Below are 27,827 nucleotides of genomic sequence, written 5' to 3' on the forward strand. Positions count from 1 at the left end.
TCTTCACCTTGACCCTTGCATTTGGTTCCTAATTAGTCGGTCTCCCCGTCTCAAATCTGTCTATGACCATCACCACCATCATTATCTTCCGCTTTACTTCCAGAGTGGATCGCTTTTAAATGATTAAGCATAGTGCCCAGCAAACAGATATTAAGTTCTTAATAAATATTTATTGAATGAATAAACACAAGGTAATTATCTTACTCCCCTCCTTAAAATCTTTCAGTGGTCCCCTGGTCTTATTTAGATGCCCCCACTTTGGTGCTCCCTTAGCACAATGTGCATACACTGTGCTGTAAATGGTAGTTTGCTAATTTGTCACCTCCTAGTAGACTAAGTTTCTTGAGGGCAAAGAGGGTGTCTGAGTCATCATTCAGTCTCTAACATATAAGCACTTAGGGGTTCAATAATTGTTAAATGAAGTCCTAGAAAGTCCATGTTAATCTAGGAAAAAACCTTTTGAAGGATTAAGGACAAATTTGTTATGCATAAAACTGATACCTTCTTATAGGTTAATTGACAGAAACAAGTGATGCTTTTTTTTTTTTTTTTTAATCTTAGAGGGGAGAGGGGAGGAGGAGATAGGGGGACAGACATAGAGACAGACAGACATCGAGAGACATCAATGGGTTGTTTCTCCCACATGTGTCCAGACTGAGGATCAAAACCAAAACCTGGGCATGTGCCCTAACAGGGAATTGAACTCACCACCCTCTGGTATATGGGATGGTGCTCCAACCAACTGAGCCACACCAGCCAGGGCAAGTGGTGCTTCTTGAAGGCAAGGTTCTAAAAAACCACAAGAGACAAATACCTCACTTAAATTTTATATTTTCTGGAGGCTGAAATTAATAACCAAAGTTGTTTAATACTAAGATTTTGTGAAATCTGATGTTCCAAAGTACTTTGACTTTTCCCCCTGTATTCTCAATAATTTGAACTGTATTTTGAAATGTGTGGTAATTTAGAGAAACTTGTCTAACATTTAATAACACTCTTTAAAATGTATGTTTTTTAGTAAGAAATTGAGAGTCTAAAAATGCGTTATTCTGAAGGGGGACAGATAGGGTCAGTCAAAACATAAAGTTTCTGGCTCTATATTTCTAAGTGAGTCAGTGTACTTACCACTCTGGCACTTTTTTATCTGTAAAGTCAGAGCATTGTTTCCTTTTTGTTCTAAACAGACCAGTAATGGTGGTAGGTAGTAATAACTAATAGATCAAATGCTGTATGGTTGGTGATATTAGGAATATATCATCAATTATTATCTAAGTTCTCATTTCTTTTAAATTTATTTTTAGTGTGAACTGAATGTTACTGAGGATGCTTTGAAAGCTATAGCCAGATTGGCACTGGAACGAAAAACAGGTGCACGAGGTCTTCGGTCCATAATGGTAAGCTGGTGTTATTATTACAGAAACTAGATTATTTCTTGATCTGAGTTTTGAGAATATTAATCCTCCATGTTCTTCCTTTGGAAATATATCCAGAAAATTGGCCAAGTGTTTTTATGATTTTTTGGGGGGCGTCACATAGATTATGTTTTTCTTCTTCTAAAAAGAAACTTTAAGGTATTTGCAACAAAGGATACACATAATATGATAAATGAAATAGAAAAAAATGAGGATCAAGGGAGGAAGAATTTCAGAAAATTCTATAGAGGCCTTTTGGCTAAGCTTCAGAGTGCCTTCTCAGACCTACTGAGATCCTCATTTTTGTTGTTTGTTTACTTGAAATTAATTTGCAAGTACCATGACACTGTACCCCTAAATATTTCAGTATGATATGAACTCACTATTTTTTATTTTGTAACGAATTCTAGAGACCCAGCCTATTTTCAGCCATAGCCCACTCTCTTCTTTAGAGCTCTTTCCCCTACCTGCAAAGTCTGGCTGTACAGTGGGTTTCTATTTCCCTACATGCTCCCAAAACAAGATCATGTCTGTTTTATCTTTTACAGATTTCACTGCTAAATATTACTTCTCTCATCTCAGTAGGACAGTTTGAGATTATACTTTCTAATGAAGGCCTAGACTTTAGGTGCTACCAATTAAGGACAGATTTATATAAACATGCAAACTAGAAGAATAGGTGATAGCATTGACATTTTTTAAGAAATTTGATGTACTCAACCAGTATTTTCCTTGAGATGGAATATAATCTAGCCCCTACCTGTAGGTGAAAGTGGTTTTCTGTTGTAAACAACTTTGGATCTACTGAAACAATTGTGGGACATGCTTATTTGAAGTCATAGTCAAAATTGAAAAGCCTGGTAGAGATGATTTAGTATTAAATCATTTTTGAAATAAGGATTACCAGTTGACCTCCTTGGTCATAGAATATACCAGGAATGCTTTTGAGAAACATCTGAATCCAAAAGTATAGTGTTTTTGTATGTGGATGGTGACCTAAGTAGGCAGAAGTACAAATAGCCTTCCCTTATAAAATGACTTCTTTCTGAATTTATTTAGACACTGTTTTAATATGAAGAATATAAAAGCTTTTACATTGACTTTTGCAACATTCAGTTCCTGGTACATAATAGGTCTCCATAATATTGGTTGAGTTAATTACTTCAATTTGTGGCCTGTAGAATTGTATATAACCTCAGTTTTCCATGCCATTCATTACTTTTTGTCTCTTTAGGAAAAGCTGTTACTAGAACCAATGTTTGAAGTTCCTAATTCTGATATTGTTTGTGTGGAGGTTGACAAAGAAGTAGTAGAAGGAAAAAAGGAGCCAGGATACGTCCGGTAAAGTGTACTATCAAGCTAGAGCAGACCTGAAATTTAAGATCAGCTCTTCAGTGCTATAGTTTATTGGTTTGTCATAAAAATCCTTATATTTATAAGGGATGCAATAATCTCATAAAATTTTCTGTACAAAAATGTTCTAATTTTGGTTTATAATATAATATTTTGTGAGTCTTGTGAATATTGATGTTTAAAATTGGCCTCTACTTTTTCCCCTAAGAAAGACTAAAAGAGACAGAAAAGTAATCCAAATGAAGAGATTTAAGTGAACTTTACTACTAATTCTCTAACTTGTGAATGACTTGTTTTATATCTTTCACAAGACCAAAACTTTGGGGACATAATTTTTCTCTCATTTGTATCATATCAATTGACAAATTTGATACATCTTTCACAGCTTTATCTATCCCAGGGGTCAGCAGACTTTCTTGTAAAGGGCTAAATATTTTAGGGCCATACAGTCTGTATTACAGCTACTCACACTGCCCTCATAGTATGATAGCAGCCATAGACAATCTATAAATGAATGAGCATGTTTGTGTGCCAATAAATCTTTATTTATAAAAACAGATGATGGGCCTTGTAGCCTGATCTAGTCAATAAATATTATACAGTGCTTGACATTAATGTTACCTACACAAAAATTAGGTTTCTGTTTTAACTGTCACAAGGTATGTTATATTTTATGTTTGCTTATCTTCTAAGATAACTTAGGAGGCAGTTGGTTTATTTGAACAACTTTAGTTATTCAGAAAACAAGCTTTTATTCAAAAAAAAATTTTTAAATATGTTTTTATTGATTTCAGAGAGAGGAAGCGAGAGGAGGAGAGAGAGAGAAACAATGATGAGAGAGTCATTGATTGGCTGCCTCCTTCATGCCCCTTCCGGAGACCGAGCCCGCAACCCGGGCATGTGCCCTGACCGGGAATTGAACTGCGATCTCCCGGATCCCAGGTCGATGCTCAACTGCTGAGCCACGCCTGGCTGGGCTTATTTTTGTTTTTTAATGACATTACTATATAAAGGAATTGTGGTGGTCTGATCATAACTTTGACTAGTTTGAGTCAAGTCAGATTTGGTTCTCAGAAGCTGTCATCTTCTTTACCATAGACATGTGCTAAAAAAAGGTCAGGCATTTGAGTTGAAATAATAGATTCTAACCTTTTGCTAGAGAAAGGGATTTTTTAATGTTTTTTTTTTAATCCTACCCAAGGACACATTCATTGATTTTTTAAAGAGAGGGGAAGAGAAGAGAGAGCTCGACAAGAGAAACATTGTTTGGTTGCCTCCCCCTGAGACCTATCAGTGCACAGGACAATACTCTAACTAATTGAACCACACTGGCCAGCATGGAATAGAATTTTTTTAAGCCTTCACAATTCAAGACTTGTCAATTTATTTCAATAAAACATTTGTTAGGGAAATTACTTATAACTCTTGGTTGTGTGGTCTAAATGTTTCCCATATTTTACCACTAAGCAATCTAAATATTAAAAATACTCTTAGTATTTTCTTTTTGTGTGGCTTTTCTAGTAAGGTAGATTAACTTATTGAGTCTAGAAATCATGTTTACCCCTCATTTTTATTAAAAACAAAAAACAACTGATGGTTTTTCATTCTAGGGCTCCAACAAAAGAATCCTCTGAAGAGGAGTATGATTCTGGAGTTGAAGAAGAAGGATGGCCTCGCCAAGCAGATGCTGCAAACAGCTAAATTGTCAGACTTTTTGTCCTGTATATAAAGCTGCTCCTCTGTTTAGGATCATAACTGTCTCTTCAGTCTGACATTAAAAGCATTGGATCTATCTTGGATATCATACATGGTCAGAAGTCTTTAGGATAAAAATCAGATCATGTATATTAGGTAACATCACATTGATTGGTACAGAGGACATTATGTGAACTGTAATGACACAATGTTCAGAGATAAAATGTACATTATTTTGGTTCAGTTTTTAAAAAAATATGCATAAAAATTCTTAGGAGCTCTTTTAAACAATGCAGGTATTGCAATAACTGTGGATTTTACAATAATGTTACTCTACAAATAGGAAAATAAATTCTTTAAAATTGAAGATTGAGATACGATTCTTTAGTTTAATCTTTTTTACTCATATTTGTTTCCTGAAAATATTAGAACTTTATTCATCTTAAACATTGGAACAGGTAGTTTCCAAAATTTAACAAGTAGTTAAATTTTCATGGAAAAAAATACCTTGCAGAACCATATTTTAATGATTTGTTTAGCTATATTCTTAGTCTTACCTGCTCATGCATGACACTAACTTCCCAGTTGGTACTATGAGAAAGGCCATTCTCCTCTGACTTGTTTATTTGCCATCTTTAATGCATTTTAGTACCATGGGTGAGCAGATGGAACTGAAGTCTGCCTTAAATCATCAGAAAAAGACTACATCTGATTCTAAAAGTAGCATGTAGTGTCAGTCATAACAACAGCCATATGCTGAACTAAATAAGATAGCCTAATATTGTGCATTTACCGAAAGTACTCAGCTATTTTTTTTGTGTGTGTGTGTGTTGGATATTTGTCTAATTTTTTGACTTCATAGAACATTAAAGAAAACTATGCTTTGTTATCAGCATAAGTTAATGTCTTCACACTAAAATATAAGTTATTAATCTTTGTTACAGGGTGGGTCAAAAGGTTTATAGTTCATATGGAAAGTAATACAGTTATTCATAAGTAATAATACAAGAATAAACTCTGTGGTTCATGTACTCACAACTGTAAACCTACTTTTGCCCCACCCTGCATATAATTAAACAGTGGAGGGAATTTGGGGGACTTAAAAATGAAAATTATTTGCATAAAAAAGTATTTGGGTATCTTTTAAGCTTTTTCTTCCCTTCTATAATGTTGGTGCAATTTTTTATACTATTCAGATCAAACTTATTTGAAATTGTTTAAATCAAAGTACATTGAAATGTTTTTATTTTTTGGTTTATAGACTCTTAAGTTTTCCTCTTACCACCTTTTTCTTAGGAAGAGAACCTTAAACTATTAGGAAATTCTAAATCCTGTTGATAAAGAGTTGGGCTTTCCACGATGTAATAAGAGATGAGATATCTATTTATGGCTGGGGTAGAACCAAAAATGCACTTTTACAGAGTGTTTAAGCCTCGTTGCTAGTGTGGGACAGAAACAAATATCCTCCTTAGTCTCCGTAGTAATGGTTAAAGTTTTTCTCAGGAAGTCTTTCATATTATAACTGTTCATTATCTTTCTCTTATGATGTCATTATTTTCCTTTTTGTAGAGTGAAAATTGAAGAAGCTATTAAAAATATTAAAGGTAATCCTCCAGAAATGGACTGGGAGACATTTTAGTCACAACAGCTTACATTTGGTTTGGAAGTTGTTAACAAAACATAATTGATGTTTTTAAATCAAACTCAATGGGTATAACTACAATTTGTAGCTTGAAACTTATGTTTTGGCATTTGAATAAAACAAAGGACTAAATGAATGCTGATGTGGTGGTGTGTCCATAATGCAGTGCCATTTTTAAAAGGACACAGATATCTTGAGCTGCTTTATTCTAATGTTTGGTTAATCCTTGGCACTTTCATATCCTGCTAATAAATTCTCCTAGTCACAAATTCCAGACAAAATGTCTATTATTAAAGTTTATGTTAAACATTTATTGAATATCCTTACTTAAATATCCTGCATGGGCCCCACACTAGGGACACGGACCAAGCTTTTCAAGAAGCTTGCTAGTCTAGTGGGAGAAGCAAACACAAACAGTGCATTATTGTAATGGAAGTGATGTAGGGTTGGTGGCCCAGATGGATCTGGAAGAGCAAGTAGGACTTTTCCAGAAAGGAATAATGAAATGTTAGAAATTTGAAACAATAACTAGGGGGCTTTAGGAGTTAAGAAGTAGGCAACAAGTATGACTTCAAGTTACTGCTCTGAGCCCTGGCTGGTTTTGCTCAGTGGTGAGAGTGTTGGCCTGCAGACTGAAAGGCCCCTGGTTGGATTCCAGCCAAGGGCACGTACCTCGGTTGCAGGCTCGCTCGATCCCTGGCCCTGGTCTGGATGAGTGAGGGAGGCAACCAATTAATGTGTCTGTCTCACATCAATGTTTCTCTCTCTCCCTCTCCCTCTCTCTGAAGAAGCAATGGAAAAAATATCCTCGGGTGAGGATAAAAAGGAAAAAAAAGTTACTGCTCTGAGATGACTATTTAACATATTCTCTCCTTTCTCCATTCAACTGAAGACTTTGCCTCATATTTCACTGAGAAACCATCAGAAGATGGAAGTCATCTTCCTGTCATCAAATCTATAAATCTACCTGCTTCAGCACCCAACCTGTTTTCTCCAGTTACAACTGAAGAATCCCTTACCGAAATTCAGTCACTCCACATCATTATGAGTGGAGTGATCCCCTCTTATTTCTCAAGACCTTTATTTCTTTTGTCAGTATCCATACTACATTATTTGTCTCCTCCAGAATCATTCCCAGCAGCATCTAGACACTGCCTAGTATTTCCTGTTCTATAGCAAACCTTCCAAGTTTTTCACTTGTTTATCTTTCCGACTGCACATGGTGAAGACCATGCCTATTTGGTTAACTATAACACCACCTACTAAAGTGCTTCCTATATTTGGTGCTCCATACATTTAAAAACAAATAATAGAGTATCTTGTATGCGAGGTTAACTTGTAATTTTTAAAAAATATTCTGAATCATTAATCTTTTTTAAAAATGTTTTTATTGATTGCAGATAGAAGAAGGGAGAGGGAGAGAAACATCAATGATGAGAGTCATTGATCGGCTGCCTCCTGCATGCCCCCTGCTGGGGATTGAGCCCACAACACGGGCATGTGCCCTGACCAGGAATCTAACCATGACCTCCTGGCTCATGTCAATGCTCAACCACTGAGCTGTGCTGGCTGGGCTTAACTTGTAATTTTATGCAGAAAGTAGTAGGGCATTAAAAGGGTTTTTAAGTAGCCCTTGCCAGTGTGGCTCAGTTGGTTGAGTGTCGTCCAGTGTACCGAAAGGTCGCTTGTTCTTTTCCCAGTCAAGGCACATGCCCAGGTGTGGGCTTGATCCCAGGTAGAGGTGTGTGTGGGAGGCAGCTGATCGATGTTTCTCCTTCTCCTCTCCCTAAAAAAAAAAAAAAAGCATTTTAAGTAGAAAAGCTGGACATCATTAGATGTGTTTGTTGGGAAGGGGAGGCTCAGGGGAAAATGGAGGGAAACCTGGCTAGAGGCTTACTCATGGACATTTCTCCAGCACTTGCCCCTTTATCTCCTACCTCATTAGTTTCCTCCTGTTTTTCAGATCAGTTCTCATCAGCAAACAGACAACACACAACTCCCTTGAACTTACATCCCCCCCACAGTAAACTAAAAGTTGGCCTTGCTGTTTCCAATTCCTTTCCAGGCTTTGTTTCTAAGTGAGATGAGAAGTTATTGGAAGGTGTTGCCCAGAGAAATGACATAAGCTCACTTAAGTTTTGAAAGACCATTCTGGTTTCAGTGTAAGTGACCAGGTGATAGAGGAGCAAGGATTGAGTCAGGGACACATGGGGCTATTATAATAAGCCTGCCAGCTGATGATGGATTGGACTAAGGTGATAGCAATGGGAGCAGAAGAGTAGATGGGTACCTTTTTTGAAAATCCATGAAAAGTGGGATCCCATGTTTTTCAATGGGGAAACTCAGAATTATAAAGATGTCTATTACCCCTACATTAATTTATATAGTTAAAGTTCCAATAAAACACATAAGGTTTTACATTAAAATTGACAAGTAGATCCTAAAGTTCATATGGAAAAATAGGCAAGAATGGTAAACAAAATGATAATGTGCACTCAGTATTTACTCTGTCGCTGTTCATTTAGTGCAACAACTCTATGAGGTAGATGCTATTAGCTCTTCTTATAGATGAAACTGAAGCCCAGTGGTTAAGTAGCTTACCCGAGGTCACACAACTAGTAAACAACAGGATTTAACCCCAGGCATAATGGTTCCAGAGCCTCTCCACTTAACCAAGAGGTGCTGCCTCTTCTACTAAAAATTTTATATATATAGCTTTACAAACAAGTGTATGAATGAACAGGCCAAAGGAAAAGAATACACAGAAATAGATCCCAAATATATATATAGGAATTCAATATCAGAAATGGTATTTCAAATTAGGTATTTCAAATATTTAATAAATATTTGGTCACTTACACTGAGTATCCCATCTAGAAAATATAAAGCTATAACCATGCCTTACCTAATTTTAAGACAAGCCTTTAAATGTTATGCAGAGTATTACAAATTACTTAATATAAAAGATACAAGTAAATATTATGTAGAGTATTACAAAGAGTTTCTGAGAAATAGGAGAGGTCCCTTGGGAAGTGGGGTCAGGCTCTGCTTGGTTCTTTTCATGTTATAGAGCTGGGCTCTTACCCAAGAGGGCATCCATTACTTTTGCTTCAAAAAGTAAAAATCTAATCTTGTGATGCTAGAGCAATTGGGCATCCAAAGTGGGGTGGGGGAAGAACATTGACCTAAGATTCACACCTTATACAAAAATTAACTCAAAATGGATCACAGACTTAAATGTAAACCTATAAAACTTTTAGAAAAAGCACAGGAGAAGAATTTAAGGATCCAGGGCTAAGTAAAGAGTTCTTAAATTTGACTCTGAAAGCATGATCCATAAGGGGAAAAACTGGTAAGTTGCACTTCATCAAAATTAAGAACTTTTGCTCCACATACACATACAAAAAAAACCCTATTAAAAGGATGAAAAGACAAGCTATAATGTGAGAGAAAATATTTGCAAACCATGTATTAGATAAAGGGCTAGTATCTAGAATATATATAAAGAACTCTCAAATCTCAACAGTAAAAAAAACAATCTACATAACTGGAAAAATGGGCAAAAGACATACTCAGACATTTCACCGAAGAGGATATACAGATGGCAAATAAGCATATGAAAAGATATTCAGTATAATTAGTCATTAAGAAAGTGCACATTAAAACCAAGGTGAGATATCACTACATACCTAACAGGGTGTCTAAAAAAATAGTAACATTGCAAAATGCGAGAATGCACAGAAACTGGATCGCTCGTATTGCTAGTGGTAATGTAAACCAGTACTGCCTCTTTGGAAAACAATTTGGCAGTTTCTTCAAAAACGAAACATACAACTTCCATATGGCCCAGCACTTGCACTTTCGGCATTTATTCCAGAGAAATGAAGGCTTATGTTCACAGAAAAACCTGTAAACGTTTATAGCAGCTTTATTCGTGCTAGCTCCAAAGTGGAAATATCCTTTAACAAATGAATGATTAAACAAAATGGTTTAACTTTACCTACACTTTTTCGGGGCACACTTTATTGCAATAAAAAGAAACCCTATTAATACAACCACCTGGATAACTCTCCAGAGGATTATACTGAGTGGAAACAGGGAGTCCCAAAAGGTTATGTACTATATGTTACATTTATAAAACATTCTTGAAAGGACGGAAGTTACAGAAGTGGAGTGCGGGTTAGAGGTTGCAGGCGGTTAAAGATGGGACGTGGGTGTGGGCATAGAAGGGCAAATGAGGGATCCTGGAAGTGATGGAAAGAAAGGTTCTGTATCGTCATTGTATCAATGTCAACATCCTGGCTGGGATATTGTGCTACAGTTTTGCTACAGAACCTCAGATGACGCCTAAAATCGTTAGGACAACCTTCCCCAACCTCTCTAAGTCAAATTCTCCTATAAACTCTTCTTGCTCCGTGTTTTCCTCTTTGGTAGTACTTATACTCGCCGCGGCACTTTTACATTTGTTTGCATAATTACTTGATTAAGGTGTTTACTAGACAGGTAATTCCATAGGAGAGGAACTATCTGCTAGTCCCACAGTAAAGCAGCGGGCTCCACACCCAGAAGGCTCAGTAACAGCGGTGTTAACTGAGGGATTGGACGAACTTCCACCCACGCGCCGGGCGCTCTGGGCCGGCGCGTCGCACTGGCGTCGCGCGTAGTATACGTCACTTCCTCCCGGAAGATACTTTCTCGAAAGACCTCTCATATTCCTGTCACTTCTCAGAATCCAGTGGTGGCCATGGCTCTGCCGCCCTTCTTCGCCCCGGGTCGCCCGGGCCCGCCGCCCCCGCAGCCGCTGCCTCCCGCTCCCTTTGGCTGTCCACCACCGCCGCTGCCCTCCCCGGCTTTCCCGCCGCATCTTCCCCAGAGGCCTGGCCCCTTTCCGGGGGCCTCCGCCCCCTTCCTCCAGCCCCCGCTGGCTGTGCAGCCCCAGGGCCCTGGGGAAGCCTCCCGCGGCGGCGGCGGTGGTGGCGGCGGCGCCTTCTACCCGGTGCCGCCACCGCCGCTGCCTCCACCGCCTCCTCAGTGCCGGCCCTTCCCAGGGATCGACGCGGGCGAGCGCCCGCGGCCGCCGCCTCCAGGCCCGGGGCCGCCCTGGAGCCCGCGCTGGGCTGAGGCGCCGCCGCCCGACGAGCTTGGGGACGCGGCCCTGCAGCGCCTGCGTGACCGGCAGTGGCTAGAGGCGGTGTTCGGAACCCCGCGGCGGGCGGGCTGCCCGGTGCCCCCGCGCGCGCCTGTCGGGCCCACCCTGGGTGAAGTGCGCGCTCGGTTGCGCGGGGCTCTGCGCCTCGTGCGGCGACTGCGGGACTTGTGCAAGGCCCTGCGCGAGACCGAGGCGGACGGCGCGGCCTGGGCACTGCTGCATGCCCAGGCGGCGCCGCTGCGCGCCGAACTGGCTGAGCGACTACAGTTGCTGACCCAGGCTGCCTTTGTGGGCGAGGCACGGCGGAGGTTGGAGAGGGTCCGGCGCCGCCGGCTGCGGCTTCGCGAGAGGGCCCGGGAACGCGAGGCCGAGCGGGAGGCGGAGGCCGCGCGAGCTGCGGAGCGCGAGCAGGAGATTGACCGCTGGAGGGTCAAATGCGTGCAGGAGGTGGAGGAGAAGAAGCGGGTAAGAGCTGCAGTTGCACGTGGGAGTAAGGGTCATGGTGTTTGGAACGTGAAGGGACACGGGGCTTTGCCCTGCCATTTCCCAGGGCTAAGCCTCTTTATAATTTGTAAAATAGAAGCTTGCCTTTGTGACCTCATACCTGCATTGATTGCGTTTTAATGATGTGTAGTAGCAGCACAAATGCTCTAGGTGCACTGCAAAGCCCTGTAAACACTGTGTAGGATTACACAGTGGCGTTGCAGGTGTGACAGGTCTCCTGCGCCACCATTGACATCCTGACACCAACATTCAAGACTAACAAGCATCTGGGTCCTAGGTGATTTTAAAAATACAAAATATACAGCATTTGGGGCCTTTCCTCAAGGAACATATACCCTAATTGGATGATGGGTCAGTAGTGATTTCCCCAGAATTTCTTTGTTTAGAAAAAGTTTTAAACCACATAACTGGAGGTTCAACAATGGTGGTTTTGAGCACTTACTATATACTAGCCACTGTGCTAAGGTCGTTACATATACCAGATCTGGGATTCTTGTAATAACCCTGAGAGAGAGGTTAGGTGGTATTACCCCAATTTTACAGATTAGGAAATTAAGGCATAGGGAGGTTAACCTGCCAACAACCACACAACTGGCTTGTGGCAGTTTCACTCCTGACTTGAGCCCAGGCTGTTACTTGAAAACTTGTTAATTTCAAGCTCTTCAGTGGGGGCCAGGGCAAAACTGGAAATTGGTCAGATAGTTGTTTAAGACATTGTCTTTACTTTTGAGTGCTAGGCCCTTCCCCCTTCCTCCACTCTCCACTACTAGCTGGTGTTTCCAACTCCTCCTCTCCCTTCTCCTGGTGTCTGCTACTGTCCTAGAGTCTGATGTAACTCCCCTCTGAAGTGTATTGGTGGCCTGCTTTGTCTTTGAGCCCCCAAGAACATCAGTGCTTTTAAGAATACTTGCAGGCAAGGCCTTAATCTAAGGGAGCTTGAGTCAGTTCAGACATTTAATGAGGGCCCGTAAGTAGCAGGCCCCGTGCAGGACACTGGGAATAGAGATAAATAGGACATAGTGCTTGACCTTGAGGGGCTTAGGGCCCCATGGGGGATCATGTATAGCATTGTGTTAGGATTTCAAATGTAGGTGCTATATGAGCCTAGAAAAGGAATATCTAATCCTTTGGGTAAGGTGTCAGGGAAGGCTTGGAAGATAAATGACAACTAAACTGAGTCTTGAAGGAAATTTCAAAGCCAAGTGAGAGCAACAGGTGCATTTCAGGTGGAGGGAGTAATACAGAGAAGAGTGAAACAGCATGGTAGCTGAAATGGTGCCATTACAGGTGCTGATTTGACAGAAGGGAAAAGAGCTTTAGGAAAAAGCATCCTCCCTACCACTCATGGTGATGGTGTTGGAGACAGTCCCTTGAGTGGTGGTTTGGAGGAACCAGACTTATTTAGTCTACATGTGAACCAACTTATGAAGAGTAGGAGAGTCTTCAGATGTTTGAAAGCCTGTCATGTGGAAGAGATCCCTGATAGTGGAGTTTTTTAGGTTGTCACTCAGCATTGTAGTGTGCTGGGCCTTTCTAACCATAGTCCTTATCTTCACTCAATCTTTGGGTCCAGGTGTCTGCATTTTTCATGAGAAACCCAACTTAACAAGGTAAATTGGATGCAGATTTCCTTAGAACACACTTTAGAGACTCTGAGGAAGAAACAAAGACCAATGCCTGCTTGGAAGCTGCAGAGAGATAATCCTTTGGCTGGACCAGTGTAGAGAGTTTTGTGTACGGCCCAGGAAATTGGGATGTAGGTCCAGTAGAATCTTCTTTAACCCTGGGACTATCTGATTCTCTGAAATCTCACTGCTGGGCAGCTGTTTTCATGGGCTCTCTCTCTCCTCCAGGAGCAGGAACTTAAAGCTGCTGCCGATGGCGTCTTATCTGAAGTAAGGAAAAAACAAGCAGACACCAAAAGAATGGTAGACATTCTTCGGGCCTTGGAGAAACTGAGGAAACTCAGGAAAGAGGCTGCAGCAAGGAAAGGTAACTGTGGCTTTGCATTTCTACTTGCATTTCTTCCTTTGTTCCCCTGTTTCTTCCCTTTTTTTACCATAGCATTTTCCCTCCCCCCAAAATTTGAAGGAAAATGCTTGATACGTCTTTATTTTCACCCAGTAGGGTAACTAAGCTTGTCAGCAGTACCTCAGAACTTCTGAAGTAGAAAGCCTCAGAAGATGTTTAGCTCTTGGTAGCCAAGGTTGAAAAGAGAGGCAGTTGTGGGAACCCACTGCACTGGCTTCCCCCTGACTCATCATTCCCATCCCAGGCTTTCCTGGGCACGCTTTTCCGAGTGAAGTTGATGTGGCTGGTAAGCTTTACCCATGTGCCAAGGTGAAAGCTATCCTATTCTGTCCTTACTTGAGGCTTCAGGAGGTGTTGAAAACTGGGCATGTTCCTTCAGATACATTTCAGACTTGAAACATGGATATTTGAAGAGGTGTGACTGTGACTGGACAGGGAGTGAGTGAGTGCCCTGCATGTCACTTTTAGACTCTAAACCTCCGTGGTCTCCTCTTGCCTCTAGAATTCCCCAGTTGTGCTTTCCGTTTGCCTGTCGAGATCTTTGCTCTTGCAAGTCTATTCAGCCGGAGGGCCCTAAGTCCCATCTATTTTAAGCTCTCGCTATCCTTCAAAACAAAATTTAGATGCAGCATCCTCCATCCTTCTCTGCTGTGGGTTGAGGTGACCTCCTCCCTTGCACCTGGTTTGGGCCACATGCTGCCTTTTTAGTAGGTTATAGGCCATTGACATTCACCAAGGATATTTGAGAGTACACAAATTAGCAAATATGATGATAGCAAATTAATTCCTCTGTGTGGTTTAAAATATAATAAATGAAAACAGCAGTTCAGACCCTTACTAAAAGTTTTGTTGGGATGTGACCATTGTGCATTCAGCCAGGCTTATTCACTACCTGAATAATGAGCTTCTGCATGCCACCTTTAGAGTGGCTGATTCAGATTTAGGCCTCAGAATCAGTTGATTCCATAGGGCATTCATGAATCATCTACTGTGAATCATCTAGAGTTTGCTTCTACTGTGTCTATCCATGTCTCTTCCTTACAAGAATGCAAAACCTGAGGACTACTATTTAATGTTCACCTACTCCACATCCCCTGTGAGGTGAGGGTCAGTAATATTCTGCCAAGTGAATTTACCAGCATAATTTCTCACTGTCAGTCTCCCTCTATTTGGTCCAAAAGAAAGGAAATTTTAGGAGGAATTATGATCTATAAAATAAGCAGGCTCTGTGGCGTTGACTTTAACTGAATCTCAAATGATTTGGTAACTAGCAACTGGTTGCATTATGTACTTTAAAAGAAAACAAGCAGCTTTCTAACTTCTCTCTTCAAGGCATATGTGTCTCCAAGTAAGTGCTGAGAGAACGAGGCTGGATATGTAAGTAGGGCCATATCACAAAGTGTCTTATGGGCCGGGTTAGACTTCTCACCTAGGCTTAAAGCTGAGGGGAACCATTGAAAGATTTCAAGCACAGAGTGAAATGATGACAAAGATCAGTGCTGGCAGAGCAGAGACAGGTTTGGAGCATCTAGGAAGAGAGACTGATAAGGCTGTCGTCATCTGGGCAGGGATAGTATGGGAGTGTGAACTTAGGGCCAGGTGGTGAGTTGGAGAAAAGTAAACGTATTTAAGAGATATGAATAAAGTAGAGTCTGTGTGTGTATTTGTGTGTTCATATAAATAAATAACTCAGGGAACTCAGCATGTAGGAGCTGAAGGGAAAAAAATGACTTCCAGGTCCTAGCTTGGTCTACTGAATGAATGATGATACTATTCCAATTGACCAGGAAGTGGAAGAGGCGGCTCTTTGGGTTGATGAGTTCACTTTAGGACCTGTTGAGTTTGAGGTGCCAGTGGAACATCCTGGATAAAGGTTCATCAGCATGTAAACAGATCTTAAGGAGCTTGTGTAGTGTGAGATGAAAGCCAAAAAGACAAAATCAAGGTGAATACAGAGGATGCCACAAAAGAGATCAAGAGAAGTCAGAGAGAGAGAAGAAAAAGGTAGACCTGCTACCTCCTGCAGAATGGCAAATGCTCACAGAGATTGTGCAGTCTTGGCATGTTTACTTAAACTTCTTTGTGCCTTGGTTTCCTCATCTGTAAGAGAATAATGATTGTACCTCCCCATGGGGTGTTGTGGTGATTAAGTTAGCAAACATGAGTAAAGTGCTTAAAACAGTCCAGCACATAATAAATGCTGTACAAGTGTTTCATCTTATTTTTATTATCAAGTAGTAAAAAGCTTGAGAAACATGCATGGGAATTAGTACCCAGCAGATCATTAGTGACCTATGCTAGGGACATTTCAGTGGAGTGGTAGGAGTAGAAGCCAGACTAGAGTAGATTAAAGAGGGAGTAGGACATAAGAAAAGCAGACAGTGAGATCAACTCATTAAACGTTTGCCTGTGAAGAAAAGGAGAGTGCAAGATCAGCATCTGGCAGTGTGTGTATGTGTGTGGGGGGAATAGGGAGTATTTTAGGGTCATTGGAAAACTTGAGCATGTTTAAATGGTGAGCGAAGTGGTGAATAGAGGGAGAAGGGTCAAAGAGAAGCAGAGGAATAGTTGATGGCTCAAGGTCTTGCAGGAGGTAGTGAGATTCAGATCCCAGGTGGAGGGATTAATTTAAGTGGAGAAGGAGCCATCTTCCACTAGAATGAACATGAAGGAGACAAGGATGGGCAGTAATGCAGATGAGTGAAATTGGGGGCAGGAAGTTACGGGATTTTCCTGCCTGGTGACCTGTCTTCTCTGGGAAATAGGTTAGATGGTTTGCTCTGAGAGTCAGGAGAGAAGTAGGGCTTTCAGAGAGCAGTGAAATAACTGCTGTGAGGAGTGAGTGAGAGCCACACAGAGACCCTTGGGAGTGTGATTGCAGAGAGGTGCTAGGGCCCGGCTGATGTACCTATATCCTGGCACCAGGTTACATAATCAAATGGCTTCTTCCAGGATTGCTATACAGCTGGCATGTGAGCACAGAGCACTGGGCTGTTGGGGTTTTGCTTTATGGATGACCACAAGTTTTGGTGAGAACAAATAGAAGAAGGGTGGAATCTGTCTGATACATTAGATGAGAGATTTTAATGAAGCTCACAGAATCTTGTGGGTGAAGGTGAGAATACTAGAAAGGTAGAAAGTTGTCAGAGAAGAGAATAACCAGGTTTAATATTTTAGAGGCAGAAATTTTTTCTAATTATGCCAAGGTCCAAAGACCTGATGAGGCCCCAAGGTGCAGGTGGCTGAAGGGGAATAAAGGCAACTGGTATCGAGGAGCTGCAGGAACTACAGGAGTAAGTAAGTGGTAGAGGTGGAGGAAACCTACACCATGTCAACACATGGGGTCAAGAGGAAGATTGAGCCAGGAGTGCCCTTTCCAAGGGAATGTGTCCAGATCACCAGGACTGATCCATGAGAGATTAAGGGAGATATAGGTGGGTGGCATGGACCCAGCAGGCTGAGATGGAAGCAGGCCACAGCTCCTCCTGGGGTCTGGAGGCACTTACGTGCTGACGGAGTGTCTATATATTTTCTCTGTATGGGCAGATTTTAGTAGTTGCAACAGAGACTATGGCCCACAAACCTAAAATATTTACTATCTTGCCCTTTACAGAAAATGTTTGCTAATCCCTGGTCTAGGTAAAGAAACTAAAACCATGGAATTATTACAAAGCAACATAATGACAGCTTAAATTTCTCTGTGCATAAGAATTTTATGTGTATGTATATTTTGAAAATAATAGCCCAGCAATTTAGTAGAAGATGGATTTGAGTTGTACAGTTTCTATTTCCATTTGGGAATAAGTGAATAGAAGCCCATTCAAGCAAAGCAGTCATGAGAAAATCATCTGGAGAAATCTTAGCCTTGGAGGAGAGTGAATTCCACAACCGCTTAGCTTTCAGAACCGTTATTTTATGCCATTATCAGCCAGAGTTGAAAATTCAGTGCTCAAAGCTGTCATTGTTGTACCTCACTGGCAGTAGCATAAATTGCCAAAACCCTGTTGATAATCATTTGTTAAAGAAATAAATATTTATTACTTTCTTTGTATCAAGTGTAAGGTACTGAATAAATGTATAACTTTTTAAAGAAACAAGTTTAGTGCTATACTTAGGTAGTCTTGAAAGTATTCATAAAATTTCCACTCTTGAGAATTTACATTACAGAAATCATACAAAGGAAAAAAGTAACATGTCATTGTAGTATTATATGATAATAGGACATTTGGAACAGCCTAAGTGTCCAGGAGTAGGGAGCTTATTAAGTAAATTATGGCAGGTACATTGATTTGCCGAAATAGGATAGAGCCATTAAATAATCATAAAGAGAGAAAAAGAATGTAGAGAATTGACATGGAGGTGTGGAAATTACACACATTTTATGTTCAACTCTGTGAAGTTGCTCATATATGGACAAAAAACGGCTAGAGAATCAACATGGGGAAATAAAAATGGTTGATTATGTTAGCAGAATTAGGATTTTTTTCTTCCATGCTCCTGGTATTGTTAAAATGTTGCCGTAATAAATATATTTTCCTTTAAAATCTTCAAGGACTATCAGGATGGACCACACATCACTCTAGGATGAATCACCTAGCAGCTTCAGCAACTTGTATATTGCAGGGCCAGAATGGTAGTGAGTGCACTATTGCAATCTACTTGAATATTCATTAAATTTCAAAAAGTTTTCCTTTTTACATGTGCACAAAAATAGAACACCTAGATAAATTACCCATCATCAATTATGGTATTATCACATAAAATTAGTAATAATTCTTTTATATCACCTAATAACTAGTCTAAAATGTTCCCAGTTGTGGCTCTAGCTATGTTGGCTATGCTGTTAGCTGACCTCACAGTTAAATCAGGGTGACCAACCATCCTAGGTTTCCCAGGACACTGGGCTTTCAAATGCTAAAACTGGACAAACTGAAATACTTGGTCTCTCTACTCTCAGCAGCAGACTGTGAGGTCAGTGTGGTTGGTTAAGTATGTTTCTTCTCAGTATCCATATGTGCTCTTCCAGAACTTCAGACTCAGAGGGAGAATTGTTTATTAGCTGTGGGAATTTCATAATGAAGAAGTATAATACAGTTCCTTTAGTGAGCCCATTCTCCCAACTGCAGGATCAGAACCATTAGAATTAAACAAAATCAAAGATTAAGTGGTATATGCTCCAGAAAGAGGAATTAGAGAAAAGAGAAAGTAAGGTTAGGTTCAAATTAATTAGAGATTCAAATTGATCCTTGAAGATGGATTAGAACTTACAAATTCTAAGCAAATTTATACTAAATTGGACTTTGAGTTGGCCCATTAGAACACAGATTTGGGGATAAGAAAAAGTTGTAACTGAAATGCCATTTGGATCTCTTTGCCCAGGGGTCTGTCCTCCAGCCTCAGCAGATGAGACTTTTGAGCATCATCTTCAGCGACTGAGAAAACTCATTAAAAAACGCTCTGAGCTATATGAAGCTGAAGAGAGAGCCCTCAGAGTTATGCTGGAAGGAGAACAAGAGGAAGAGAGGAAAAGAGAACGAGAAAAGAAACAGAGGAAAGAAAAAGAGAAACTTTTACTGCAGAAGCGGGAAATTGAGTCCAAGTTATTTGGGGATCCAGGTAAGTTACTCTGTAACCAGTGGAGAAAAGGACAATACTGACTAGGTTAACTTATTCTCATGGGTGACCTCAACCTGAGCTAAGAGGTGATAGGCAACAGTGACACCTTCAGGATTTGAAATTCTAGACTAGATCCTGGAAATCATGGATAAAGATGAAACGCATTTGATCGTATTGTCGTCACAGGCTCAGTCATGTAGCCTTGAGCTATACCCTCTGGATATGGAGTGTGGTGATGAGCTGTGCCTTTTCTCTTTCAGATGAGTTCCCACTCGCTCACCTCTTGCAGCCTTTCCGACAGTATTACCTCCAAGCTGAGCACTCCCTGCCGGCGCTCATCCAAATAAGGTCAGAGGGGCACTCTCCATGTCACCTGTATCTATGTTTTTAAGTTTCTAGTGGATTTATATAAAGTTTCCAAGTTTCAGGGGGGCCACAAACATGTTGTTAAGTCCTCATTTGTCCTTGAGAAGTAGGTGTCCCTGTTTTCAAAGGTGGAGAAACAAACTCAGGCTGTGACTTGCCCTTTTGTATTCGCCCAGGCTGTGCTGTTACGTTGACTTAAAGCACTGACTTCCTTCTCTAGTTCTCTTCTGCTACTAAATAGGCCCTCTCCAGTCTGTGGAGACTGGTTAAGACCCATGCTGCTGACTTGTGAGTTCTTACTGGTCGAAGTCAAGAGAGCTAGGAACAGGGAGTCCCATCTTTACGGGCAGTTACTAATGAGCTAAACTTTGCAGCTTTCTGGGTCTCACTTTCCTTACCTAGAATGAAAATGGTGAACTAGAATGTGGCCTTCAAACTTTGGCAGTAGTACTCTTCCCAAATGCAGTCTTTGGATAAATCAATTTATAAAACAGAATGAATGAGTAAATGAATGAGCGGGTTCCACAGGCAACTTAAATCTGTTATTGACTAGAAGCACTTTGTTGTTTCTAGACTCCTCAAAGCATCTACTTGATGTCCAGGTGTCTTCAAAGTCTGGTTTGAAAATCACTGACCTAAGTGATCTCTGAGGTTCCTCCCAAAGCTTCCACAGTGCTCTTTTGCATACCAATTTTATGTTCTGGGAAAAGTGGATTTCTGACTAATATACAAGTTTTAGCTTTTAAACATAAGTACGATCAGGTCTTGTTATGCACACTAGCTGTGCCCTATAAAGCCACGAACACTGAGTTAGAGAATACAGAACTGCTGCTCCTAAAGGAAATATAGGGTTAGGTTTCTATGGGCCTCTGGCCCCAACATTCTCATCAACTGATCAATACATAACATTGTTTTATGTGTATTTCTTTTTAAAGATACCTCATTTAATATATCTTGTTGATTTATTAACATCGAACCTTATGTCTAACAGCATAATTTATGCTTATATAACATACTTATATTCTCCATAAGGCATATTACAGCCTTCTCACGCTAGCTACCACTTCAGTACTATATTGGGGAGACATTTAAAAAAGCAGAATTGCCAATAAAGAGCACTAGAATGCAAAAAAGGGGTGGGTGGGTACTAAATAGACTGCAAAAAGGACACTTGTTTACAATATGAGAGCTGAAAACAAGGCAGAGTGTCACCTTGTCTGACCTCAGTTGGGAACGTGGCTGTTGGTGACTCAGATTTTTCACCACTCTGTGCATGTTGGCAAGTGACCATGAAAGCACCACAAGTAATGATTTTGGGGTTACAAATAAATTTTAGTGACTAGGCAGATTTACAAATATGGAATCTGCAAATAATGAGGATTGACTGTGTATTCATTATTTGGTTATCTTTAAAATTATAAGTTCTTTGGAGTTTTCCCCCCCATATGTATACTTAAGAAACACAGTCTTTTGCATAATTCATAGCAATCTAGTTCTTTAGTGGACTAGTATATCAGTCATTGAAAAGGTAAGTCCTGAAATAGAGTATTTAGTGCTGACCGTCTTGCTTGAACTGAAACAGAAATAAACAGTTGTTCTGCAATGTTCTTATTAAGGCATGATTGGGATCAGTACCTGGTACCATCTGATCATCCTAAAGGCAACTCCGTTCCCCAAGGATGGGTCCTTCCCCCGCTCCCCAGCAACGACATCTGGGCAACTGCCATTAAGCTGCATTAGTAAAGACGCTCCAGGATTGTGGACCAGGCAACACTCTTTCCAGCTCTAAATGTTAGTAATGCTGCCATCTCTTGTGCTGTGGACTAAACAACACCTTGTAAACTCCACATGGCATGGCCCTTCCCAGAAGTTCCATTTTCCTTCCATGCTGTGTCCTGGCCAGAGGTGCTTCTTGAATCAGGAGATTAATATGGTTCTTTAGGAAAGGACCTAGGTGAACTGGGACTATTATTACCACATGCCTTGGTTCACTGAATTTGCCTCTGTTTTGAGGGGCTTGGTCTAGAGTGACTAGTTAATTTACTCAACTTCCTTGTGGGATGATGGGTAAGTATATGCCATACACTCAACACAGGTGTGCACCGGGTAGGTTAGCAGTCCTTCCCCTAGTACTGAGTGTGAAGGAAAGCTTGATGCAAAACCACCTTACCTTCCCACCCATATAGCCCTCTAAATGCCAGGAAGAAAGGCCAAAATTGCTTTATCTTTAGTTTTGTGAAGCCCATTTTTGGTGCAGCTTGAGAGGCTGTAGGCTGGGCTGGCAGTAATGCCGGTGGCTTAGTCAGGTAGTCATGTGGAGAACTTGGAACACCTGAAGAGTACCTGTACCCAAACTGGATCGTGTTTTAATGGATGATGGCTACATTTTCCCCATGTTAGAAGGATCCTAATGAAAGGAACTACTTTTTAAGTTCTAGAGGTCTAGTTGTTCAGAACCCCCAAGGATAGAAATTTATTTCCCTATGGGAGTAGGACCTTAACCTCATGCACCCAGTAGGGGCCGGTATCGCTGTGGAATTTTCTTAGGAACTTCAGCACCAAAAATATCCATGTAGTTAAAGCTGGGAATAAAGCAGATAAAAGTAATAAAATTTATTTTTTTATATTCATTAATAAATGCTTTTGTGCCTGGACATGATCAACGATATGACATGTCAGGTTTGTTTTGTTTTATTCTGTTTTGTTTTGCCTTTTGTCATTTCTTGTTATTTATATTTACAAAAAGCTAAATAAATATCATTTTTATTTTTCAGTTTGAGCCTTTGCTCCCAATTTGTTGCTTTCCAAATCACTACACACACTTTCACATTGATAAAACACATTTTCTCTCTAAAATTCAAATTTAGTAAATAGGCATTTGCTAGAGGAGAATGAACCTCAGACACCAAACTCTGTCCATGGAATCCAACTCGGGGTAGGCAGGAAAGGACACTGTCAACTTTGGAAATGGTTTCATGTAGTTGAAAGCTGTTGGGTGCAAGATGCTAAAACCTTTGTTCCTTTCTGTTGTTAAATCTACACTGTTAAATTTGTGTAGTGTGCATTACAGAGTTAACGGGTATAAGAGCCAGCATTCCTCAAAAGTGTGTGTCTAAGCCCATAAACCTGAAAATTTTCACATAACCCTTAGGCCTGTGTGCCCTTTTGTTATCAGTCTCCACCATTTGCTCTCTGATGAGGTGCAGGAAAAGTAGAAATAAAAGACGACTTGCATAGTACGTTGTATGTTTGGTGACCAGACAGCCTTGCCATTAAGACATCTGCACTGATGGGTCAGGGAGTGTGAAGCGGGGACTTAGGAAAACTCAGCAGCACAACCCAAGAAGGCATTCAACGCCTGGTGGAAGAAACCATTCCCACTTTCCTCTAGCAGCTTCTGCAAAGTTTTAATAAAGCGAGTGTTACCTTTGTCTGTTTTTTGTTTTGTAAGTTTTTCTTGGTTTGTTGCCTTGTGTATTTCTTTACCAAATTATTCTTCTGAGAATATGGACAGTGTCATTGTAATATTATTTTTTTTTTGCGGGCACCAGGACCAATGATCACTAGTTGCCCAAATACCAAAAAATGATGCTTCCGAAATCTCTTGATGTCGATTCCACACACAGAGCAATCAAGCAGCTCTATGTGTGCCACTCACGACAGAAGCCCTTTTTTATTATACCACAGTTTTTTAAAAAAAAATTATTACGGAAAATTTCAAATAAATCTAAAGAGAATAATATAATTTTTTCCCCATATACCCATCATCCAGCTTAAAATAATTGTCAGTTTCTGGACAATCTTGTTTTATCTTTACCTCCACCACTCACTCTGGATTATTTTGAAGCAAATCCCAGACATCACATTACTTTATAAATTCTTCAGTATATAGCTCTAAAAGATATTTTTAAAATGTAGCCACAGTGCCTTATCACAATTAACAAAACATCAAAAATCCAGTCAGTGTTCAAATTTCCTTATTTCATAAATGTGTGTTTTACACTTTGTTCAAATCAAGATCCAGATGCAGTCTCTGCATTGTTGGTTGAAAGGCCTGTTAAGTTCCTGATCATCTATAGGTCTGTCCCGCTCACTCCTGTGCGTTCTCCTACTCTTCCTCCCCCTTGTAATGTATTGCTTGAAAAAATCAGGTCATTTTTCTCCTGAAGAGCTCCCAGTCTGGATTTTGCTAATCCTCTCTTCCATATTTCTTATAATTTAGTGGTTAGAGCTGTACTGTCTGGTACGGTAGCCATGCATGATTATTGAAGCACTTGAAATTGAGATGTACGATTACATATGTGGCTCACATTTCTGTTGGACAGTGCTGATCTAGAGACTTGATTACATATAGATCGGAATTTTCTGGTAAGACTGTTTCATAACCCTGGTGTGTGCTCCAGGAGGACTAATAATTTGGTTGTCTCTTTTTGTGATCTTGGCAGCCATCTGTAATCAAGACCTAGATTCATTCATTTGGGGTTGCAAAATAGTGATAGTTTAATACTGCCTTTCTTTATTAGCTGGAATATTTCTAAAGAGAAATATTCCCATACCAACTATTTCGTTACCCTGGGGTACAATTCGCATAGGAAAGACAAGAGATAAATACTTAATTTCCTTGATTTACTCATTTTCAGAATAATGGTTTCCTAGCCTCGTTCAAAGTTGACAAGTGAATTTTGTGTTTAAGTACCATTATGAACTCAGATCTAAACATACTTGTCTTTCAACCCATTTTATTGGTTTCTTTATTGGTTGTGTCACCTTTAGCCAGTGGGAGCCTCTTTAAGCTCCTTAGTTCCCATTCGATCCCAGTATTCTGCTCCAAAATTATTTTTCTCATTTCCTAACCCAAGCCTGGAAGCAATCATTTCTCTAATGATCCCAGGTTCCTCTTCAGTTGAAAAGGTATTTATAGGCCACAGTCTGCATGACAGTGGGGGCTCAGTGTTATTACTGGTCATTACTAGTCCTTTTTTTTTTCTCTTAGAACTAAGAACTACAGTTCTGTTGAGTGTCCAGCCCCTTTCTAAATCATGTCTTTTTTATACCTATACATAAATGCTTTATACATTGAACAAATTAATGAAAATAGAGACACTCATTCAAATACTAACCAGAAATATGTTGATTCATCATATCCTATGTGCAAGAATAATGTTTATCTTACTTCCCAGTAGAGGAGACCCTAGACTTGTGAGACGCTTTAACAAAACCATTTATTTTTAAGAGATTAAGTGAATATAGGGAAGAATAGAAAATAAAGAGATTAGTTAATATGTTAAATACTCCCAAGTGGCTGAGTTTATGACGTCAAAGACTTTGCTATAAGCCAACCAATTTGATCATTAAAGCCATTCATGTTTCTTGTCCACGTGACTTTTGTGCAAGGATGTATCAAGAAGCTTAGCTGGGATTATACCATCTGCTGTAGGAATTCACTCCTATGAGTTTTGTCCACAGGGAAGCTATCCTGGGAATCACAAGGTAAGTACAAAGCATGTCTTGTTCCATTCAAACAAGTATAATATATAGCAGGAATGTGAATGCTATGAAGTATTAGCAGTGATATATATTAAGGACTAGAGATTACATGAGGCATTTCCAACTTAATTTTTTTTTTTTTTTATAATGCTTGTAACCAATAAGCTATTTCTGTATAATTAACTTTTTGCTTTTGGGTAGTTCCTGACCTGCCACATCAGGCTATCCATGAAGAATTTGTTCCCAATGCAGTTTCCATTTGCCTTTTGGAATAAACTGCGTTTCTTACAGTCTCTGAAGCAAAGATTGAAGTCTTTGAGGCAATTGGTGTTAAAGTGCATATCTATGCAGAGCAGGGGACACTTCTCAACTTTATTAACTCATGCTTGACAGAATCTAAATATCTGGATTTGAACTGTGTACTTGGGAAATGCTTTTAGTTACCATTTGCCAGGTATGATGTTAAGTGCTAGAGACGTAAAAAGGAGCAAATAAGATCCCTGCCATCCTGGAGTTAGAATCTAGAGTAGAGAAGCCTTATGATTGTACAGATAATTAGAGTTCATTATAATTGTGATAAGTGCTAAAAGAAAAAGTGCTTAGTTACCAACTCATATTTTTCATTATTCAAATATTTACTAAGTGACTGTTGAGGCTCAGATAATTTGCTAAATACAAGGGCTATCGCAAAGAACACAATATCAAATACGCCCTAACACACATTTTGAGGGAGATAGATATAATCCAGTAATCATAAAAAATGTGCTGAGTGCTTTGAAGGACAGATACGGTTCTATAAGATTAATTAGCCCCCCCCAAACTGAATGTTCTGCAATGCATTTAGGTGAAATAACAGAAAATGTATCATATAGTGAGGATAAGAATTGTCATTATTCAGTTTACATATGTATATGCTATGTCACAAAGTCATCCTGTGGGTCTTGAAAGCCACTGTACTAGGTGGACCTATCCAAGTTTGGGGGCCAGGGAAAGCTTTTTTGAAGAAATGATGTTTCAGCTGAGCTCTGAAGAGTGAACAGCTATTAACTAGTGGGGAGGAGACAAGAACATAGCAAGTATCTGGAATAGCATATGCAAGGGCCCTGTGTTGGACCAAAACCCAGAGCGATTGAAGGTCAACAAGGCTAGAGAGAGACAGAAGGTGAAGGGAGGGGCCAGTCTCTACATGGCTTTGGAAGCCCTTGTCAAGAGTTTGATTTTGATTCTGAGAGGAGCTGGGAACCACTGGAAGCTTTTAAGCAGAGGAATGACTTAGTTTGCTGATTTGAAATGATCACATTTGTTCCAGTGAGTAGAACAGAATTACAATAATAGGGCATAAGAGGATACATGGACACCAGTTGTCCAAGTGATAGATAATGGGGGCTTGGATTTCCTTGACAGCAATGGAGGTGGCATGAATTGGCTGAATTCCAGAAATTTAAGAGAAAAGACTTGGCAAGGATTTGAGATGGGTGGCAGTGCAGGAGAGGAAAGTGTCAGGTTGAGTCCCAAGCTTGTGCACCTTAGATATTCCTTGAGATAAAGGAATCCTGGGGGGATGAGGAGCACTTCGGGGGAGGGGAAATCAGAAGTTCACTTTGGATATGTTGAGTTTGAGGCACCCTTGAGACATCTCAGAGGACATGCCTTAAAGGCAGTCATGCTTATGAGTTTGATCTCAGAAGAGAACTGGAGAATTTCATGTGTGAGTCATTGGCACATAGATTATTGAAGCCATGGGCAAAGATGAAGTCATTTAGAGAGTATAATGGAGACCTTTAAACATAATACTAATGTCATTGTCTGGGCTCCTTGTAGACTGATTGCTATAACCCCCACCCACCTGCCCCTTGCCCCTTGCTCAGACCCAGGGACTGGTGTTGGAGTGATCCTGTACTATGCTGTTTGCTAAAACATCACAGACTGGCATTCCTAATATCCTCACTCCCCCACCCTCACCCCACCCCATTAGGCTCCTTCAGAGCTTTCTCCATTGCCTAGTGAATGGAGTCAGCATTCAGCCTAAAGTTCAGGGCCGGCCCAGCTCTGCCCCAAGCTGTTCTGTCAGTCTTACTGCACACTGCTTCCCAGCACACACTGTCTACTTGAGTCAAGCAGCTCATCTCCCCTTCACTCTGCCCTGCCTCTGCTCCCTGGCTCAAGTTGTTCCCTCCTTGGAGTTATGCAGTTCCCCCACCCTCCAGGGTCCAGGTCAAGTCCCATCTTCCCTGAAGCTTCCTCAGCCCCAAGGACTAGAATATTCACCTTCCTCTGAAGAATATCACTTAATGATCCGTATTCTCATTTTGTATTTAGCAGAGGTGACCGTCATTTTAGAATATGTTCTAACTAGATCACTGTAGCCCTTGCTGTTCTTAAGAGATGTATTTTCAGAATCCTCAAACTCTTCAATTACTCCAGAAGCAAGTGTAGAACTGAGCAGAGAATATCCATTTAGGATGCAGATGCTGGGTCAGAGGTAAGGGAGGACAAGGGTGGCCCTGCACCTGCTCAGTGGACAGGCGGTTCACACTTGAGTCTCAATAAAACTGTGGTCCTTCCCCATAGC

The 27,827-nt window shown here is 40.5% G+C and overlaps 2 protein-coding genes and 1 non-coding gene across 5 annotated transcripts in view; 2 read left to right on the plus strand and 1 right to left on the minus strand.

Moving 5' to 3' along the window:
• Nucleotides 1–6,238, plus strand: part of CLPX (caseinolytic mitochondrial matrix peptidase chaperone subunit X) — a 38,296-nt gene extending 32,058 nt beyond the window's left edge. For all 3 annotated transcript variants that reach the window (XM_016208612.2, XM_016208614.2, XM_016208613.2), the window contains 3 exons: nucleotides 1,302–1,394; nucleotides 2,647–2,753; nucleotides 4,376–6,238. In XM_016208612.2, coding sequence (XP_016064098.1) covers nucleotides 1,302–1,394; nucleotides 2,647–2,753; nucleotides 4,376–4,466 — 291 coding nt within the window. In that variant the 3' untranslated portion in view covers nucleotides 4,467–6,238. The remainder of the gene's footprint in view (nucleotides 1–1,301; nucleotides 1,395–2,646; nucleotides 2,754–4,375) is intronic.
• A 4,565-nt stretch (nucleotides 6,239–10,803) lies between these two features.
• On the plus strand, nucleotides 10,804–22,524 carry PDCD7 (programmed cell death 7). The gene is made up of 5 exons (XM_016208507.2): nucleotides 10,804–11,716; nucleotides 13,609–13,747; nucleotides 19,166–19,402; nucleotides 19,663–19,750; nucleotides 21,385–22,524. Exons 1-5 carry the CDS (start codon nucleotides 10,847–10,849, stop codon nucleotides 21,506–21,508), a joined length of 1,458 nt encoding a protein of 485 aa, XP_016063993.2. The 5' UTR covers nucleotides 10,804–10,846; the 3' UTR covers nucleotides 21,509–22,524.
• Nucleotides 22,525–23,308: 784 nt separating this feature from the next.
• On the minus strand, nucleotides 23,309–23,442 carry LOC148094109 (U11 spliceosomal RNA). The gene has a single exon (XR_015716530.1). It is a non-coding gene; the product is annotated as a U11 spliceosomal RNA (small nuclear RNA).
• Between the last annotated feature and the right edge of the window lie 4,385 nt (nucleotides 23,443–27,827).

The sequence above is a fragment of the Miniopterus natalensis genome, chromosome 1, assembly GCF_054644295.1.
Source record: "Miniopterus natalensis isolate mMinNat1 chromosome 1, mMinNat1.hap1, whole genome shotgun sequence".
Classification (NCBI taxonomy): domain Eukaryota; kingdom Metazoa; phylum Chordata; class Mammalia; order Chiroptera; family Miniopteridae; genus Miniopterus; species Miniopterus natalensis.

Bases quoted from the DNA above. Each gene is read 5' to 3' on its own strand.
- PDCD7 (XM_016208507.2), top strand. From the start codon at position 10,847: ATGGCTCTGCCGCCCTTCTTCGCCCCGGGTCGCCCGGGCCCGCCGCCC. The intron at 19,403-19,662 runs GTAAGTTACTCT...TTTCTCTTTCAG, and splicing joins CAAGTTATTTGGGGATCCAG to ATGAGTTCCCACTCGCTCAC. The intron at 19,751-21,384 runs GTCAGAGGGGCA...GTTCTTATTAAG, and splicing joins CCGGCGCTCATCCAAATAAG to GCATGATTGGGATCAGTACC.